The sequence below is a fragment of the Solanum pennellii genome, chromosome 1, assembly GCF_001406875.1.
Source record: "Solanum pennellii chromosome 1, SPENNV200".
Taxonomy (NCBI): domain Eukaryota; kingdom Viridiplantae; phylum Streptophyta; class Magnoliopsida; order Solanales; family Solanaceae; genus Solanum; species Solanum pennellii.
The window spans coordinates 98,109,442-98,128,226 of record NC_028637.1 but is presented as its reverse complement, the minus strand read 5'-3'; the positions used below and the strand labels follow the sequence as shown (position 1 = coordinate 98,128,226).

General features: G+C 29.9%; 3 protein-coding genes across 3 annotated transcripts in view; 2 read left to right on the top strand and 1 right to left on the bottom strand.

The window, feature by feature from the left end:
- Nucleotides 1–6,734: 6,734 nt before the first annotated feature.
- On the top strand, nucleotides 6,735–9,583 carry LOC107007917 (ETHYLENE INSENSITIVE 3-like 1 protein). Its single transcript, XM_015206764.2, has 3 exons — nucleotides 6,735–6,932; nucleotides 7,461–8,074; nucleotides 8,192–9,583. The coding sequence occupies exons 2-3, from the start codon at nucleotides 7,471–7,473 to the stop codon at nucleotides 9,391–9,393; spliced, it is 1,806 nt and encodes a 601-aa protein (XP_015062250.1). The 5' UTR covers nucleotides 6,735–6,932; nucleotides 7,461–7,470; the 3' UTR covers nucleotides 9,394–9,583.
- Nucleotides 9,584–12,158: 2,575 nt separating this feature from the next.
- Nucleotides 12,159–16,624, bottom strand: LOC107008609 (peter Pan-like protein). The gene is made up of 7 exons (XM_015207718.2): nucleotides 16,373–16,624; nucleotides 15,506–15,685; nucleotides 14,236–14,466; nucleotides 13,978–14,070; nucleotides 13,706–13,893; nucleotides 12,835–13,028; nucleotides 12,159–12,542 (listed from the first exon to the last, which is right to left on the bottom strand). Exons 1-7 carry the CDS (start codon nucleotides 16,388–16,390, stop codon nucleotides 12,409–12,411), a joined length of 1,038 nt encoding a protein of 345 aa, XP_015063204.1. The 5' UTR covers nucleotides 16,391–16,624; the 3' UTR covers nucleotides 12,159–12,408.
- Nucleotides 16,625–18,009: 1,385 nt separating this feature from the next.
- LOC107028635 (putative B3 domain-containing protein At5g66980) overlaps nucleotides 18,010–18,785 on the top strand; it is a 3,197-nt gene continuing 2,421 nt past the window's right edge. The window contains exon 1 of the mRNA XM_015229782.2: nucleotides 18,010–18,359. Within this exon, the coding sequence (XP_015085268.1) occupies nucleotides 18,219–18,359 (141 nt within the window). The 5' untranslated portion in view covers nucleotides 18,010–18,218. The remainder of the gene's footprint in view (nucleotides 18,360–18,785) is intronic.

Here is an 18,785-nt window from a genome sequence, read left to right as displayed (position 1 = left end):
CGAATTATGTAGATTTCTAAAAAAATAAATTTACACAATATTATTTACATTGAACTAGATCAGGTTTTATGTTTTTTAGATCTTTGTGCTGAACTCATGCCGTGTTTGATCGGTATAAGTAAAAAATACAAAAAAATATGACGAATTTAGATTCATTGTTGTCGGTTAATTTTTAATTTTTTTAATAGTTTAAATAATTATCATTTTCTTGAATTGTTTCTGATCAAACTCTTAACATTAAAGAAATTTATCATGTATTAAGAGTAAAATGCATTTTGTATTAATATGTTTTTTTAATGGAAAAAAAAACATCTAAAACGACATCAAAAATATAATTCATAAGATGTTTGACATATGCCAAACATACTTTTTAAAATAATTTTCATTTTTCAACTGCTTTCGACTAAATTCTTAAAGATAAAGAAGTATATTATATATTCAAGAGTAAAGTATATTTTCTATTTATCATTTTTCTTAAAACGAGAAAAAAAAACTGAAACAACAATTAAAATATAACACATAAAATATTTGACAACTAAACATACTTTTCACAAACTTAAAGAGCATAACTGCTTAAATGTTTCATTATTTTTGTTACCATGATAATGGATTATTTATACTCTTTAAGCTCTTCTTTTCTTTTTTTTTTGGTAAAAATAGTCAATAGAGTTAGGTTGGTTTCTTTAATGAAAATAAATGAAGTTGCTCAAATTATGTAGATTTCTAAAAAAATAAATTTACACGATATTGTTAACATTGAACTCGATCAGTTATACATTTTTTAGATCTTTGTGCTGAACTCATGCCGTGTTTGATCGGTATTAATAAAAAATACAAAAATATGACGAATTTAGATTCATTGTTGTCGGTTAATTTTTATTTTTTTTTTATAATTTAAATAATTGTCATTTCTTTGAATTTTTTCGGACTAAACTTTTAGCATTAAAGAAGTTTATCATGTATTCAAAAGCAAAATACATTTTGTATTTATTATTTTTCTTATAAGACATTTGACACATACTTACTTTTCACAAACTTAAAAGTGAGTATTAATCAAATTAATAACTAGTTTAGCTTATAATAATTATTGTTTTCTAACATTTGAAAATAGTTTTTCTATCCCATAAAGTGGTGATAAAATTTGTTGTTATAATTATTTCTTGTTTTTGGATGATGTTATAATTATTTCTAACACTATTAAGAAAGATGAAATAGACCAGCAAAGTCTAAAACTAATCACATTCGTTAAAATTTTGAGAAAATCTATTAAAAAATTGATTAAAAATCCTTGATTTATATATAAATAATATTTGAAAATACTAATTGATTTGGTTAATTTTTATATTATACGGTTATAAAATGCATCATTGAGGTCAAACCTTATTTTTTTTTCACCACTCAAACCATTTTTATTTGTTGGTTTAAGACTCTCATTTTATTTTTATTTCTACTCTTTAATCTCTCTTATTTTTTTGGTAAAAATAGCCAACTGAATACGATTCATTTCTTTAATGAAACATAAAAAAGATTTTGAAAAAGAAATGATCGAAGTCTATAATTCTTCAAAAGAAAATTATATGATATTTTAAAAAGTTGAATCAGATTGATTTTTTCTAGACCTATGTGCGAAAAATTCAATCGTGCTTAATCGGTATAAGTAGAATATCTTAGATTAGTTGTTATCGATCAATTTTCAATTTTTAGAATAATTTAAATAAGTCATTTTTTGAATTGTTTCTGATTAAACTCTTAACGTTAAAAAAGTATATCATGTTCTCAATAGTAAAATACATTTTCTATTTATTATTTTTCTTAAACGAGAAAAAAAACTAGAACAAAAAATTAAAATAAAACCCATAAAAATTTGACATATACGAAAGATGTTTTTCACAAACTTAAAAAGAGCATAACTGCTTAAATGTAATCTTAAATGACCAATTTGAACCTACTTTTAAACTAAATGGACCGTTCTCATTATTCTTGTCACTGTTTTTTTTTTCCAAAAATAGTCAATCTAATTCGATTGATCTCTTTAATGAAAAATTAATAAAAACTATATTGATTGAATTATGTAGATTTCCTAAAAACAAAATTTATACGATATTATTAATATTAAACTCGGATGGCTTTACACTTTCTAGATCTGTACTGAAATCATGCCGTGTTTGATCGTTATCAGTAGAAAATACAAAAATATGAAGAATTTTAAATCGGTTATTGTCGGTTAATTTTTACTTTTTTGATAATTTAAATAATTGTAATTTCTTTGAATTGTTTTCGCGTATAAACTCTTAGCATTAAAGAAGTTTATCATGTATTCAAGAGAAAAATGCATTTTGTATTTTTATTATTCTTTTAACAAGAAAAAGAATTAAAATGACATTAAAAATAGAAAGATATTTGACATATACTGAACATACTTACTTTTCACAAACGTAAAAGTGGGTAATTCAAATTAATAGCCAATTTAGCTAATAATTATTATTATTTCAATATTTGGAAACAATTTCTTTATCTTATAAAGTAGTGGTAAAATTTATTCATAATTATTTCTAACACTATGGAGAAAGATGAAATTGGACTACTAAAGTCTCAAACTAACCGCATTCGTTTAAATTTTGAGAAAATCGATCAAAGATTTTTGATTGATATATAAATAATAATTGAAAATAATGAACAATTTGATTGATTTTTATATTATATAATATATACAGTCTTAAAATACATCATTGAGGTTAAACCCTGATCTTTACCACCACTAGACCATGATTATTTGTTGGTTAAAGACTTTAATTCCTAGATTTTGAAAAGAAATGATCAAATTCTCTAGATTTTTTTTTTTAAAAAAAATTACATAATATTTTAAACAGTTAAATCAGATTGATTTCACACTTTCTAAGTTTATGTGCTAAAAATTCAACCCTAGTTAATCGATATTAGTAGAAAAAATAACGTATTTTAAATCGATTATTGTCCGTCAATTTTTACTGTTTAAAATAATTTAAATAATTGTCATTTTTTTGAACTGCTTCCAACTAAACTCTTTTCGTTAGAAAAAAAATCATGCATTTTAGAATAAAATACTTTTTCTCTTTATTATTTTTCTTAAAACTAGAAAAGAAAAGTAAAACCACAATTAAAATACAAGCATAGAATTTTTGACATACACTAAACGTACTTCTCAAAAACTTAAAAGAGTGTAATTGCTTAAATGTACACTTATATTGACCATTTTGAACCTATTTTAAAACTAGAGGGACCATTTTCATAATTTTGTCACTATGACAGTGGATAAGCTCAAAAATTAAAGGATGGGACCAACTTTAACTTAAAATAGAAATACAAGGACTAGTTTCTATTGTAAGGGCCCACCAAATTGTACCTTGCACGTGATAAGGTAAAGTTTGGGGGATGAAAATATAATAATTGAAAAATAAGCAAAGGTAAAATCAGAATCAAAAATGGCGGCCGAATCCTTTTACTTCAACTTCGTAAAGGTACTCCAAGTTTTCGGAATGATACAGTTGCCCTCAAAATATTTTGTTACTATGCCTTTCTACTCCTAGAGAATAGAAATTTTGCCATTATTTGATCTTTCGAAAATAATCATTAATATGGAGGTTCAAAATTCCTCGTGATTTTTACTTGTGTCACTTATAACTTTAAGATAATGTCATGTTTTTTTTAGCAACGCAGAAAAATGTCTGTTTTATGATTATAATTCTCTTTAATTATATCATATAATATTTGTGTGACTATAGAAGTTTCTTATAGCGTAAAATGGAAGCTTGAAACTAAATTGTTTATATAATTCCTTTTTAGTTAGATTAATAAGATAATTGACCACTAAACTTAAACAACGAAATAATATTCACACGAAATAGGCAATAAATTAGCTTGAAAACAAATTCGTAATTAGTAACCAGATATTTTATAAAAAATTATATTTAGAATATTCTATATTTACTTCAACCCTTTAAACGAGGTAAGAAATTTGTAACCTTTCTTAAAACAGGAAATTCTATTAGCATATTAGATTTACTACAACAACAAATACACAAAATCATATTTTTATTATATGTCCATTCATGTTTGTTCAATATTCTTTTTTCGTACTAAATATGCAACAAAAACTCTTATACATTCTTGCTACCATAATATCAATATATAAAAATAATAATTTTTTATCTTATATATCCAATTAAATTTATTTGTAACATCACTGGTTCTGAAATCTTTTAATTGTTATAGTGATGAATTCTTATGTGTCTATAACATTAACAATACTTGAAAATTTAAATAATATTTAATAATTATAGGGAAGTTTAATATCAAATCCTAAGTGTCATCTCACTTTGTGGAAAGAAGGAAAATCTTTTAATGGTGAAATCAAATATTAATATGATTAAATATTCTTTGTCATTAATCCTGTATTGAATTACCAAAATATTTGATAAAAATCTCTATGTATTATTGATAATCTTATAGATTTTATCTCTATAAAAATGACTAATTATTATAACACCAAAAAAGAAGATCATGAGGGATCATTTTATAAAGAATGTATTGCTAGAAAAAAAATAAATGTTGCTTTTATAGGTAAAAAGTTTGTTGTAGAGATTCTAGAAGTATATTATAAAAAATTAATTTCAATTTTATTTCGATTGTTAAAGTAAAATATTGTTATAAAGGATAGCAATTTTGTAAGGTTTCCTTCTTAGTTTTATTTTAATATGTTAGATTATCGATTTTGGCTAGTTAAACTAATGGCATGTTAACTATTTTGCAGATATTAAGTTATTAACTCATATATAAAATGTGATATACTAGAAGATTTAAAATAGCTTCCAACTTTGTATAAATAAAGCAATTAATATTAATACTTTTATTTTTATGGAAATACATTTCAATATTTGATTGAGTATCAAAGAGAGGTTAAGATATTTTATCGTAATTAATTAAAGACATTTGATTTCGTATTTTCACTGCACACATTTTATTTATTTTATTCACACTTAGAACAAATATATAAATATTTACATGTTTCTCCTCCAAATTATAATTTTACTCCAAATAAAACAGTAAATTTAAAAAGACACCATCAACTTTTTTTTTAATTGAAAAATGGATTTTTTTAATTTATTTTTAATAAAGAAGGAAATTATACAGCGGAGAATGTGAGATTTCAGATAATCAAATAATTGAACAATAAAGATTGCATAAAAAATGAGATTAAATTCTTAAATGTCAGATAAAATGTGATTGACAACTGCAATTTTTTAAAAGATTTATTCTAGTATTGAAATAAATCACTCACCTTCAACTTAAATTAGATAAATTTGAAAATAATAAATCGATTTGAGGAGTATTTTATGTGGAATGATGATTTTCACTCGTAAAACTTCAATTTTTTTTAATAAAATATATGTCCAAATGCAATTTTATTACTTTTATAAAGTTATTACCATTTTTTTTTAAATTTTGAAATAAATAATCTATTCATAACTTGTAAAACACAATTAAGTTTTCGTATAACTGAAATTTAGCTATTTAATCACACGTGTTATTTGCAAACAATGAAACATTTGTCTATAATTGATATTGTTTTAAAATTTATTTTTTCAATCTTCAACTTAAATTAGATAATTTGGAGCTTTTAAATTGATTCGAGAAGTATTTTATATAATGTCAATTTACACTCACAAAAATTCAACTCTTATTATAAGTAAAATTTATGTTCAAATACAATTTTTTATTAAAAAAAATTTATTGACAACTATACATTTTTTCAAAAAAGCCCTTTTTTATAGTTTTAAAAAAATATTCGGTTCAAGCTCGTTGAATAATATTAGCTTTAATTAAGGCTTTTGAACATGTGTGTTATTTGCAATACTAAAACATTATCTATAAATCGATATCATTTTACAAGTTTATATTTTCAGTCTCCAGCTTAAATTAGATAATTGAAGCTAGTATTTTATATGAAATAATGATTTCACTCCCAAAATTTCAACATTTTTATAAATAAATTTATGCATAAATATAATTTTATCGTTTTTTTAAAAGTTACTGACAACAATATTTTTTTTATTTTAAAAAAAGAATTTATTAGCAATTTATTCACTGCTCGTTGAATATTATTAAATTCACACGTAATTGAAATTCAAATAATTGAATATGCATGTTATTTAAACAATGAAATATTGTTTTTGTTAAGCGGTATTAAAGCTAATAAATTGATTTGATGAGTATTTTATATGAAATAATGATTTTAATTGACAAATTATTGACTCTTCTTACAATTTAAATTGTATTCAAATAAAGAAGGATTTTTCATATTTTAAATAGATAATCGATTTTCCACTTATAGAATTTAACATAAATAAAATTCAGACATTCGAAAACACGTGTTATTATTTGTAAACAATGAAACATTATTATTTATAAAAAATGAAATTATTTTATAATTATAATTTTTTCAAGTGTTCATTTGTTCAACTCGAATTAGTAAAAATTTGAAGCTAATATTTAAATCATCACAAACTAGTATGGTTAAAAAACGAAACATATGAAACTATAGGGACTAATTTGATAAAATTAAAGTAATGAATACGTCAGCATGACCACTCCTTTTAGGACCACAGTTAACTTAACTTATCCATAGTTAAAAAAAAAAAAAAGAAAAAAGGTTGTAACTTATCCTTCTATTTTATTTTCATTTTCCACTTTGTTTTTACTTTTAATGTCTTTGCACCTTCCTCTCTTCTTCTTACTTTCCAATACACAACAAAAGTGAAAACATCACTTCAATACACCTAACATTCTTCTCAAACACCTTCTCTTTCTCTCTTTTTTCTTTTTTTTTTTGGTTCAAAATCAAATTAGTATAGCCATAGATAATAGCTTCAACAAGCTGTTTTCAAGAAAATCATGTAAGTCATTTTCTTGATTTTTTTTTGTAAAGTTTTTTTGAGTGTTGGTTTGTTGTGAATTTTTGTGAAAATATGGTTCTTGAAGGGGTTGGTAGATCAGAGTGTATGTGGGGATTAAAAGGGTGTTTTTTTTTTTACAAACAAAGAAGATAAAGATGGAATTTTTAATAGTAATCAGTAGAGAAAATTATGAAATTCTGTTAAAAGGGTGTTTTTTTTTACAAAGAAAGAAGAGTAAAGATGGAATTTTTAATGGTAATCAGTAGAAGAAATGATGAAAAGTTTTGTTTTATGGGGGTTGTTATATTTATGTTTGTTTGTGTTTTTTTCTCCATGGAGTTATATTTATATGATGATGTGTTATGTGTAGTATAAAGTGGGAGTAATTTTTTATGATTTGTTAAAGATTATCTGGTTTTGAGGAATTTGGAGTGTTTTGTTTGATGATGTTAGATTAAAGATCATTAATTTTGGATTTGATTTTACTAAAAGTTGAGTTTTTTTGTTGTATCTGAATTGGTGTTGCAGAATTTGGTAAATGGGGATATTTGAAGATATGGGGTTCTGTGGAAATTTTGAGTTTCTATCTGATTCTATGGGATGTGGAGCTCAAGAAGTTGAGCATAAGCCGGTTGGGTTGGAGGAGGATGATTATAGTGATGAGGAGATGGATGTGGAAGAGCTAGAGAGGAGGATGTGGAGGGATCGAATGCTTTTGAGGCGTCTCAAAGAGAAGAACAAGAATAAAGAGGTGGGGGATGGTGCGAAGCAGCGTCAGTCGCAGGAGCAGGCTCGTAGAAAGAAGATGTCGCGTGCACAAGATGGTATACTGAAGTACATGCTGAAAATGATGGAGGTTTGTAATGCTCAGGGTTTTGTTTATGGAATTATCCCTGAGAAAGGGAAGCCTGTGACTGGTGCTTCGGACAATCTTCGTGCTTGGTGGAAGGAAAAGGTCAGATTTGATCGAAATGGCCCTGCTGCTATTGCTAAGTATCAGGCTGATAATCAGATTCCAGGGAGAGTTGAGGAATCGAGTGTGATAGTTTCCACTCCCCACACTTTACAGGAGCTGCAGGATACAACTCTAGGATCCCTTTTGTCTGCTTTGATGCAGCACTGTGATCCTCCACAGAGGCGGTTTCCGTTGGAGAAGGGGGTATCTCCACCCTGGTGGCCCTCTGGTAAAGAGGACTGGTGGGGTCAGTTGGGTCTGCCAAATGATCAAGTTCAACCTCCATACAAGAAGCCTCATGATNTCCCTTTGGAGAAGGGGGTATCTCCACCCTGGTGGCCCTCTGGTAAAGAGGAATGGTGGGGTCAGTTGGGTCTGCCAAATGATCAAGTTCAACCTCCATACAAGAAGCCTCATGATCTGAAGAAGGCCTGGAAGGTTGGTGTTCTGACGGCGGTAATCAAACACATCTCTCCCGACATTGCTAAGATTCGCAAGCTTGTTCGACAGTCAAAGTGCTTGCAGGATAAGATGACAGCTAAGGAGAGTGCTACTTGGCTTGCTATTATCAATCAAGAAGAGGCTTTGGCTCGTAAGCTGTATCCTGACAGCTATCCACAGGGATCTCTAGCTGTTGGTAATGGTTCCTTTTTCATCAGCGATGCTAGCGATTACGATGTGGAAGGAGTGGATAACGAGAGAAACAATGAAGTGGAATGTAAACCCCATGACATCAATCTCCAAACTGGAATTATGTTACCTAAAGATAGGGTCTTGATGCCAGGTTTAGCTCCAGTGAAAGGAGAAATTATCGATTTAACTTCCGATTTTATCCAGAAGAGGAAGCAACCATGTTTTGAGGAGTCTGTTGATCAAAAGATATATACTTGTGAGTACCTTCACTGCCCATACAGCAATTATCAAGCTGGATTCCTTGACAGGACTTCAAGAAACAACCACCAAATGAGTTGTCCATTCCGGTTCAATTCTGCTCAAACACTTACTACACCTAAGTATCAGATCAACTATGAGCACAACACAGTTTTTCCTGCACAAACTGCTACTTCTAAGCCAGCGGTCTCGTCAGTCACTGCTTCCTCTTCGATGAGTGCTTCGGGGCTTGGACTCCCTGAAGATGATCAGAGGATCATATCTGACCTCATAACATCATATGACAACAACTTTCAGCAAAATGGTAGCATCTGTTCCGGAATTTCTGAGATTCTAATAAACCAAACCCTGCCTCAGCAACAAACAGTTGAACTTTCCATGGATGGCAACTTCAATCTAGGACATATGGAGACCTCAGCTCAAGAAACCAGCGTGCCTGCTTATCGTTCAACAGAGTTTCAATATGATCAATGCAAAATGTCCTTTGACGCCCCCTTCGGTGGAAACATAAATGATATAACTGATTACAGATTTGGTTCCCCGTTCAACTTGGGAGGAAGCGACTATGCCGTGGAACAGCTGACAAAGCAGGATATATCTACATGGTACCTCTGAACTAGTACTAGTATTAAACTGTCTTATTTCCTATATGAAGGCTTGATAGGTTGTATATGTTTAGATAAGTGATCAACTCTCTGTCCTTTATATATACAGGTATTGTAGTTTCTTTGTGATGTAGTTGATGTTTCCATGGTTGTAAGTGCTAAACACAATATTATCTTTATGCAATTACGTTTTAAGCTCAGCTCTTATTTACACCATTGATTGTGATTCACGCGATAGGAACAAGTTCATGATTGATAATCGCGTTTCAAGAATATCACGCGAGCTCTTTTGAAGGCACCATGGTGGTGAAACAGGTTTAAACATCCATATCCCAGTTAGTCTGCAAGTGTACATCATGAAGTTTCTTCATGGTTTTTTGACATGCAATTGACTTGAGTCCAACTATTAAGAAGTTCTGTCAGATGTATGGGACCAATGATTTCGAGTTCGAATTCTAATAGAGAGAAATCCTGTGTTCGAGTTGTGTGAGTAGAGAAATTCTTGGTAGGAAGGGCTCATCCCTTTATTGGGGTCCTGGTGCTGTATGAATCTAAATTAGTATAAAGGGGGTCCGATGCAGTGCGAATCTAAATTAGTTGAATTTCGATGTCGAATGGTCAAAGGTCTATAGTCCTACTTTGCCTAACCCTATGAATTTATTAACAAATAACATGCTTCATTCTTGTAATAATAATGTAATAGTCTCAGCTGCAATGTTTTTGTTTGGTATAGGTCAAATCTAAGTGTCATTCTGGTAAAAGTCATTAGTGCCTATGACAAACGAGGATTGTTGGAATTCCATCCCCACCCCCACCCTGGGCCATTTTTTTAATTTTTTTTTAATGATCGTGGTGTGGTGGTCAGATCAGCTTTCGCGCACCTCGACTAGTTCGATAAGATATCTACCACCTGCCTACCTCTCACCGATAATAGGTATGAAGTAACTCGATCCACTATGGCTAGGACAGATGGGAAGAATACCATGTTTTGTTTGGTTTAATGTGAACAAATGGAATTGCTTTTTAGGTTAAGTACCTAAATTAGATGTGAGAAAATAGTTTGTTTCTCCTTCATCCTCTTTGGATACAAAAATATTCAAAATTTAACGAATTAAGAGTTGAAATATGTTTCGAATAGGTTTGATTTATATTCTTTAGATGTCTTAAATAGTTCAATGAGTTATTCCAATAATTAATATCGACCAATATACCTAATGGAATTACTTATCGATTCATCGTACACTATTCATCTAGGCTCTACTCAATAGCTTAAAATCACAACAAGCAAAAAAATGATTNGAAAGAATACCATGTTTTGTTTGGTTTAATGTGAACAAATGGAATTGCTTTTTAGGTCAAGTACCTAAATTAGATGCGAGAAAATAGTGTGTTTCTCCTTCATATTGAAATATATTTCGAATAGGTTCGATCTATATTCTTTTAAATATCTTAAATAGTTCAGTGAGTTGTTCCAATAATTAATATCGACCAATACCTAATGGAATTACTTATCGATTCTTCGTACACTATTCATCTAGGCTCTACTCAATAGCTTAAAATCACAACAAGCAAAAAAATGATTATTGATAAAGTGCCACTAGGATAAATGCTAAAGAAAAAACACTTGCAATATTAATTAAGAAAAAAGTAATTATTATTGCCACTTGACAGTATATTCCTGAGATAAACTAATTTAAAGATTTTTTTTTATACTGTTTACTTTTGAATAATTCTTTTTCTCTATAAATAATTATTTGGTTGTATAAAATATTAAAATCCAAGACAAGACACATGTGCTTTAAGATAAACTATTTTAAACGTCTTCTAGAAGTTCTCTTTATTTATTTTTTTACTTTTAAAAAAATATTTTATTTTTTTGGATTCTTCTTTTACGGGTGGACATAGAAAAGCAGTCAAAATTACGTGTTTGAGAAGGTTTACTTGATAATGAAATGTTTAACTTATTGTTGAGATTTTTTACATGTCATATTTTCCATTTACACGTTTTTAAGAAAATAGTTCCTTATTTATACGTTATTAAGAAAATATTAACTACGTTAAAAAAAGGTAATTTGATAAAAAAAAAATTATGTGATCATAAATTTTTTTCCATCATATTAATTTCTTCATATGTTTATTAAGTAAAGGAAAAGGTAAAAATTAATAATTAATTAAATTTTAATTTTCTAAAATAATAAAGTACTTTATTTCAAGATCAATTATTTTTTAAATAAGAACGACAATTGAAATGGAGTCGGGGTCAAAATTAAGTAGATGTAAATCATAGACTTTCCTGTTTGAAAAATTAGTTTTGATTTTGATATTGGTACCATTCGTGCATCATGTCACATTCAACTTTCATTATGTTTTTTATACTCCATAAAAGAGAGACACTATTTGAAAAGTAAGTAAATACTTTAACTTATGGCAAGATATTTTTATTGCCAAGTTCTCAAAATATAAATTTATAGATATAATCTTTCATAAAAAAAATGATACACTGCTATCAATTGATGTTTAATAAATATCATATCTTCAAAAGTAATTTGGAGAATAAGTAATTAATGATAACAGTAGAACATGATTTTCTTTTATATGTTTAACTTAAAAAGAAAACGAAAATTTATTTTTAAAATGAATAGAGGAGTAATTTGAACTCTATAAAAGAGTTTAGTTCCTTTTTGTCAAGCTAATGTCAAAGGATTATTTACCGAGTATTACTCAGCACAAAATTTAACACAAGTAACTTTTTTTATTAATATTCTGTGGTCTGCATCAAAATAACATTTAATCTTGTCGTAACATATTACATGAAAAGTTGCACATAAAAGGAGGTATTTTTTTTAACAACTAAGAGAAACAAATTGAAACGGAGTTAGTAGGTATAGTTACTACTTACTATAGTATAGTAGCTCATGAGAGCAAATTCAAAAATGAAACTCTTTCCTCTTCCAGCATCTCACCATATATATTGGCAAGTACATGTAAAAACAAGAACAAAATAAACAAAATTTTAAAAAGCCAATTAATCCTCTTCTTCAATTTCTTGTTCCTCCTCATCTTCAATTTCTAGCTCTTCCTCATCATCTGTATCCATCTCTTCATCACTTTCTTGTTCATTCTCTTCTTCATTTTCCAATTTTTTAGCATCGACGTTACCTGAAGGCAACAAGCATGAAACTGAGAATAAATTGAAGTAATGTCGCGAGTATTGTGAAAGATTTCTGTAGTTGGTATAGCTAATAAACTAATGGCCAGCCAATTCACAAATATGATTCAGACTACAAACAATTCGCTAAGATATAAGCAGACTATTAAATCTACCCATATCCTTCGTAGCAACGCCCATATTTCCCTGCTTCATACTATCTGCCCACCTCCAAGTAACCCAGTAAAATAAAAGGAGTGTCTTTTGCTTCATGTAAGAAAAAGAGGCCATAGAGAAAATTACCGGATTCATTGTAAAGGAGTCCACCAGTACACAGGCCCTCTTCAATCTTGACAAGTTGAAGAGTCATTCTAGGTCCAATCTCTTGAAGTTTGACAGCACTTTTCATAGAAGCTCGATTAACTCTTCCAATATCAGATGACAGATTTACGGTTGCTGCCTCATCATCCCCTTCACTTTCAGATCCATAACCAGCTCTTCATTGACAAAGCAGAAAGAGACAAAAATTAAGAGAAGCACAACAGTAGCAGGACTACATCACCCTAGCAGCTTACTTTTCCCATAGTGACTGAAAATGGTATTTGCAGAATTGCCAAGACATACTAAAGCAAAGCAAAGCAAGAGCCATAATAGCCTATAAATGGAAACATATAACCCCTATCTACTTCAGTTACATCTTCCTCTCTAGTACCGCGGCACATCCTTAACCAAAGGAAAATGTTCTGAGATAATAAAAGGGTCATCTTGTCAGATAACTCTATTGACCCTGTGCTGCATGATTATTATCATCACTTATATAAAAGTAATGGAAATGGATATGTGGGCAAGGAAGAGGGGAGTGAGTAGCAGGTGGGAGATAGAATAGAACATGGGTTTTTGGATTTGATACAGTAACGGTGGTACAGAATTCTTCTAAAGGGCTAATAATCCAGATAGTAAGAATAGAATCTCCGCAGTAATTCAATGATCTCAGTTCCACACAACCTGATTCCAGAAGGATAACAAATGCAGATAGCTATACTAACTCTAGACGAAAGATCTAATTCACTATGAAAAAAATGATAGTAAGTCAACCAGATTAATGAAGGAAAACTATAATCGCATCGAATGCAATCAAAAATCCATAGCAGCACTGAAAGACATTGAAACGTACTTTGTTACAAAGTCACTAACATCTTGAAGACTTCTTAGATCAGGCACTTGATGGTTTTGCACAAATTTCCTGATTCGGCGAGAAACACCCACTGGCTGTAATCTGATAGAGTAGTGTCGGAAATCAATAAGCTTTGTTTCTTTATCGTAATTAAGTAATACAATCCTTTGGCATGAAGACAGCTTGACCTGCAATATATAACAATTTTCCATTTACAGCTGGTGAAAACAAACTGTGGCTAGAATAGAAATTTAGGTATGGTTCTCACTCACTGTATTTATGTCAATGGCAGGAAAAATGTTCTGGAATATAAACGTAGTGAGCTTTAGGTGTTCTTCCCCTGTCCCAAAACCAGATAGCACAATCTGCAAGCATAATTCTGGAGCTCAGCTGACCAGATAGAGAAAAAACAATAATGCTAATACAAGACAACCAACTTTATAAAATGGAAACATGAGCATGTTTTCGTAGGTGCATCTACATGTCGGGAGGTGTGAAGTAGTCATCTAAGATTCAGCAGAAAAGATTACCAATGGTGGGTTTTTGAAAAGATCCGGAGGGCATCTTGGACGGAGTTGAGATTGAGCAATGTCAGCAGCCAACGAATATTTATGTATTTTAAACGTTAAAGTTGGACCGTGCTTCATTTTGGCAACCTTCAAGTATGCTGCAGAGTCTGTTTTAGACAATATGAGGAAATGTGTGACCATCATACCATTAGCAAGACTCACGAAATCTTTGAGTTTATTTCGTTTTGATTCCTGAAATTAAATTGAGGAAACATTATTTGGTCAAAAGATATGAAAAATACACACAACAGATGTATTTTGTAATATGCAGAACCACATAGGTACAGATAAATATATTCATGTTTGTAGCTTATATCACAAGATAAAATCAGGTATTGCTGCAAAAAGCTACAGAGCTCATAAGTTGAGGAAACAAAAAGAAGCCAGAAGTACTTAAAAGATCTGTTCTGCCAATGAACGTGCCATTTTAATTGATCATTTCTGCTTTTCTTTCAAATAACAGGTGTTCAGCAGCCAGAAGAATAACAGGCATAATGTCTAGTCCACAAGTTAAACGGAAAAAAGCTAATACATTGTACAAGTAACAAAAAACCCCCCCTTCACCTTTCCAAATTAAACAAGCTCCTACTTGACTCTCTCCGCAATGTGCAAATGTATTGAAGAGAAATCATCTCTTCGAAAGTTCACAGGTCACAGTGCAGAAAAAGACGTCTAACCCGTTCTCACTCTTTACAAACATCAACTAATTTTTGTTCCTTTTCCTTTTCTTTAGATTTGTAGCTGTAAGCATTAAACCATGCAATACTGAAGGGACAAAGAAAATGACATGCACCATTTCTGTTGTCTCACTCCAGTATTTGAGGATTACATTTTTTTTTTTTGAAATAGGTAACTTTTGAGGATTACATTTATCAGCTTGCATCTTAGCAACTGTTTTTTTTTTGTTATTTTAGCAAACGGTAGGAGCAGTTGTAGAACTTTTCATAGGGTTAATTTTCTCAGTTATTGAGTTCCTGTACTTCATTACAGATAAGATGATTTGTACTGTTACTTTGCAAGATTGAGCTTCGTGTATTCATACAATGTTAGTCTGTTAGGCCTATGGATCGAGTCCCAATTTAGAAGAAGCTTGAAAAAGTATCCATAGAAAGAGGTCCAAATCGTATTAACAACTTTAGATAGCAAAAGAATTAGTAAAAGTCAAGACTGTCGAGCACAAACCAGATAAGCACCCGAATGCACGAATAAACATACTATGTTAAGGCTTTACCTTGAGCTTGAGAGCAGTATAAGGAAGCATCAATTTTCGCAAGTCCATTTGCAACTGTTTGAGAGGACCAGAAATCTTCCCCCTTGAAAACACCAAACTCTTTGGAATCTTGTCTCCAGTAACATGGTCGACCGTTGGCGTCTTCTTCGCAATTTGCTTGACAAACGGCTTCCTGTTTTTCTGATTAAATGAGTATTCAAGAATTCAGCTCAACCACCACCACAATAAATTGTCACAAAGCTTACAAAAAATCAGAAAAATGGAATACATATCTATCTTCTACAAAATCAGTGTTCAGTTAATCATCATTTCTTGTTTCCGTTCAAAAAAAGACCAAAAGGTTACAGCCGTGACTCGTGAGTAACTTTGTTTTCCTTTGCTTTCAATAAAACCAAAAGCAGATAAACAAAGTATGACATCTTCCATTCATACAATGCCTTCCTCACAACAATATTCAAAATTTCAGCTCAGGTGATTAAACCCTTTTTTAATAGGAAAAAAAGCTTAAAACCAAATATTTAATTCAATCATAGTTATCAATTATCATTACTTGTTGTATGTATGAGCCGTTAGGGATATTACAAGCAACAGCTAAAAGTAGCTAAAAACTTCCATTCAGTCTAATCATCTATCTTTGTTTCCAGGTAGAAGGGTCACAAATAATTGTTGCTGCTATAAAAAAACCCACAAAATTATCTGTTTACACCTAGTTTATTACTTAAACCACCATATTCTAAACTGCTCATTACATCTCTCTTAAAACCCAAAAACAATGAAAAATGTGAATGAACAACTAAAAATCTAGTTAGATAAATCGAAAACTACAATCCTGAAAAAACATAGAATAGAAAAAGCAGAACTACTTACACTCTTGAAACGACCCATAATCTACCAATACTCCAAGTTTACTCTGAATCCTGCAAATTGCGAGCTATAAATTTAAGGGTTTTTTAGAAATTCCCCAAATATATGATTTTGAAATCAATCTTGAATTCACGTGTTATACAAAGGCAGTGCTTTAGCAGCGATAGGGCTTTGGAACAATGGAGGAGAAAGAAGACAAGCTACATAAAACCCTAGCTAAACCCAAACCAGTGGATTTTTTATTTTATTTTTTTCCCTTTCTTTGCCAATAAGTAGATTACTAGTTTGTCCCTGTCAAAGTGAGCGTTGTGAGGGTATTTTTGACTTTTGACAGATAAAAGATAGAGTATGTGATTTATTAAAACTTGTTGTAAATAATTTTATCAAAGTAAAAAAAAATTATTACTATTAAAAATGATATGCTATTGGGACACTTTCTTCTAGTCGATTAAGATTGAATTAGTAGTTGTTTTATCATAATAATATTTGAATTTTTCAAAACTAAAATTTTGTTGGATTATACTTTTTACTATAAATATTTATAATTTAATTTTGTTTTTTGAAGAAAAATATACGTATAATGCGATAAATTAGTATTTTTATACTCTCTTCATTTCTATTTATATATATCGTCTTTCTTAGAACAAAATAGATAATACTTATCATTTCTCAAAGGGATAATACCCAAATACCCCTCAACCTATGCCTGAAATCTCAGAGACACACTTATACTATACTAAGGTCCTATTACCCCCCAGAACTTATTTTATCAATAATTTTTTACCCCTTTTCGACCTACGTGGCACTATCTTGTGGGCCCAACGATGATTGAATTTTTTTTTCAAACTAGTGCCACGTAGGCTAAAAAGGGGTAGAAAATTACTTATAAAATAAGTTCAGAGGGTAATAGGACCTTAGTATAATATAAGTGTGTCTCTGGGATTTCGGACATAGGTTGAGGGGGTACTTGTGCATTTTCCTTTTCTCAAAATCAATACATAAATAATACTCTATTTATATTTTACTGTACTTTTTATAGGTATTAATCTTATAAAAGTATGAATTTCACCAATGACTGATACATGTTCATTATCAATTTAATTAATAAAAAATAAATCAATTTATGTTTGTTTATTTAAAATTTGACTATTAAATAAAAAGATAGTTTGAATTTAAATTAGTTTTTAATTTTTGAAAATAATTGACAAGTATTAAAAAATTAAAACTAAAATAAGTATATACACAAACACAGACTCTATGGAGAAATCACATAGTATATGGTTGGAATAATGTACAAGTAGCCCCCCAATCTATATTCAAAATCTCAGAGACACACTTATACTATACAAATGTCCTATTATTCCTGAACTTATTTTATTAGTAATTTTTTTTATCCCTTTTCGGCCTACGTGACATTATCTTGTGGGCTCAATGCTGATTGACTTTTTTTCAAGCTAGTGTCATGTAGATCGAAAAAGGATAAAAAATTATTTATAAAATTATTTCAGGGGATAATATAACCTTAATATAATATAAGTGTGTCTCTAAAATTTCGAACATAAATTGAGAGATACTCGTGCATTTTCACTGTATGTTTAGAACTATTGAATAATCAAATTATTCAACTTTGTACTTTGCACATTTCAAACTTACCATTTTAAGTTCTCTTCTCCTTCCCACTTCTGCACACAACAATATTTTCTTACGGTTTAAATTATATCAAGGGTATGATATGGTGATCAATAAATTAAGCGATGAATAGTAAATATTAATATTAAATTATATTCCTTTTCTCTCTATATATATATTACATTTATAATCTAATTGAAGTAAGTAGTATTCAGAGGGAATGGAGAAACGGAAAGTAGGAAGGCCCAGGAAGAATGAAGAAAAAGGAAAAGTCGCCGTCATCGGAACTTCCTCACCGGTCAACCGCCGGCCGCCAGAGTTCTTCAAGCTCTTCCTTTCTGATCAGAGCTCTCAACAACTAGTAACTTTCTATCTCATCATCTCTTAGGGTGTCTTTGGTACGGAGGAAAATGTTTTTCATGGAAAATGATTTTCTAGAAAATATTTTCCTGAAAAATAAGTAGATTTTGGACTTATTTTCTGATGTTTGGTTTGTGAGTAGAAAATATTTTTCGGAAATAATTTTTAATGTTTGATTTATGAATGATTTTTTTTAAAGACATCTTTTATTTTTTTTTAAAGACATCTTTTTTTTACAAGAGTAAAAAAAAAAATTATGGAATTGAAAATATTTTTTTAAAATAAAATTATTATATTTTTGGAGTGGGATGGGGGGTAGTGGGTGGGTGAGGGGGTAGAAATGAAAAAATAAAAATTTAAAGTTGATAGTATTTTTAAAAAACAAAATTAATTTTTTTAGGGGTTGGGGGTGGGTGGGGGGAGGAGT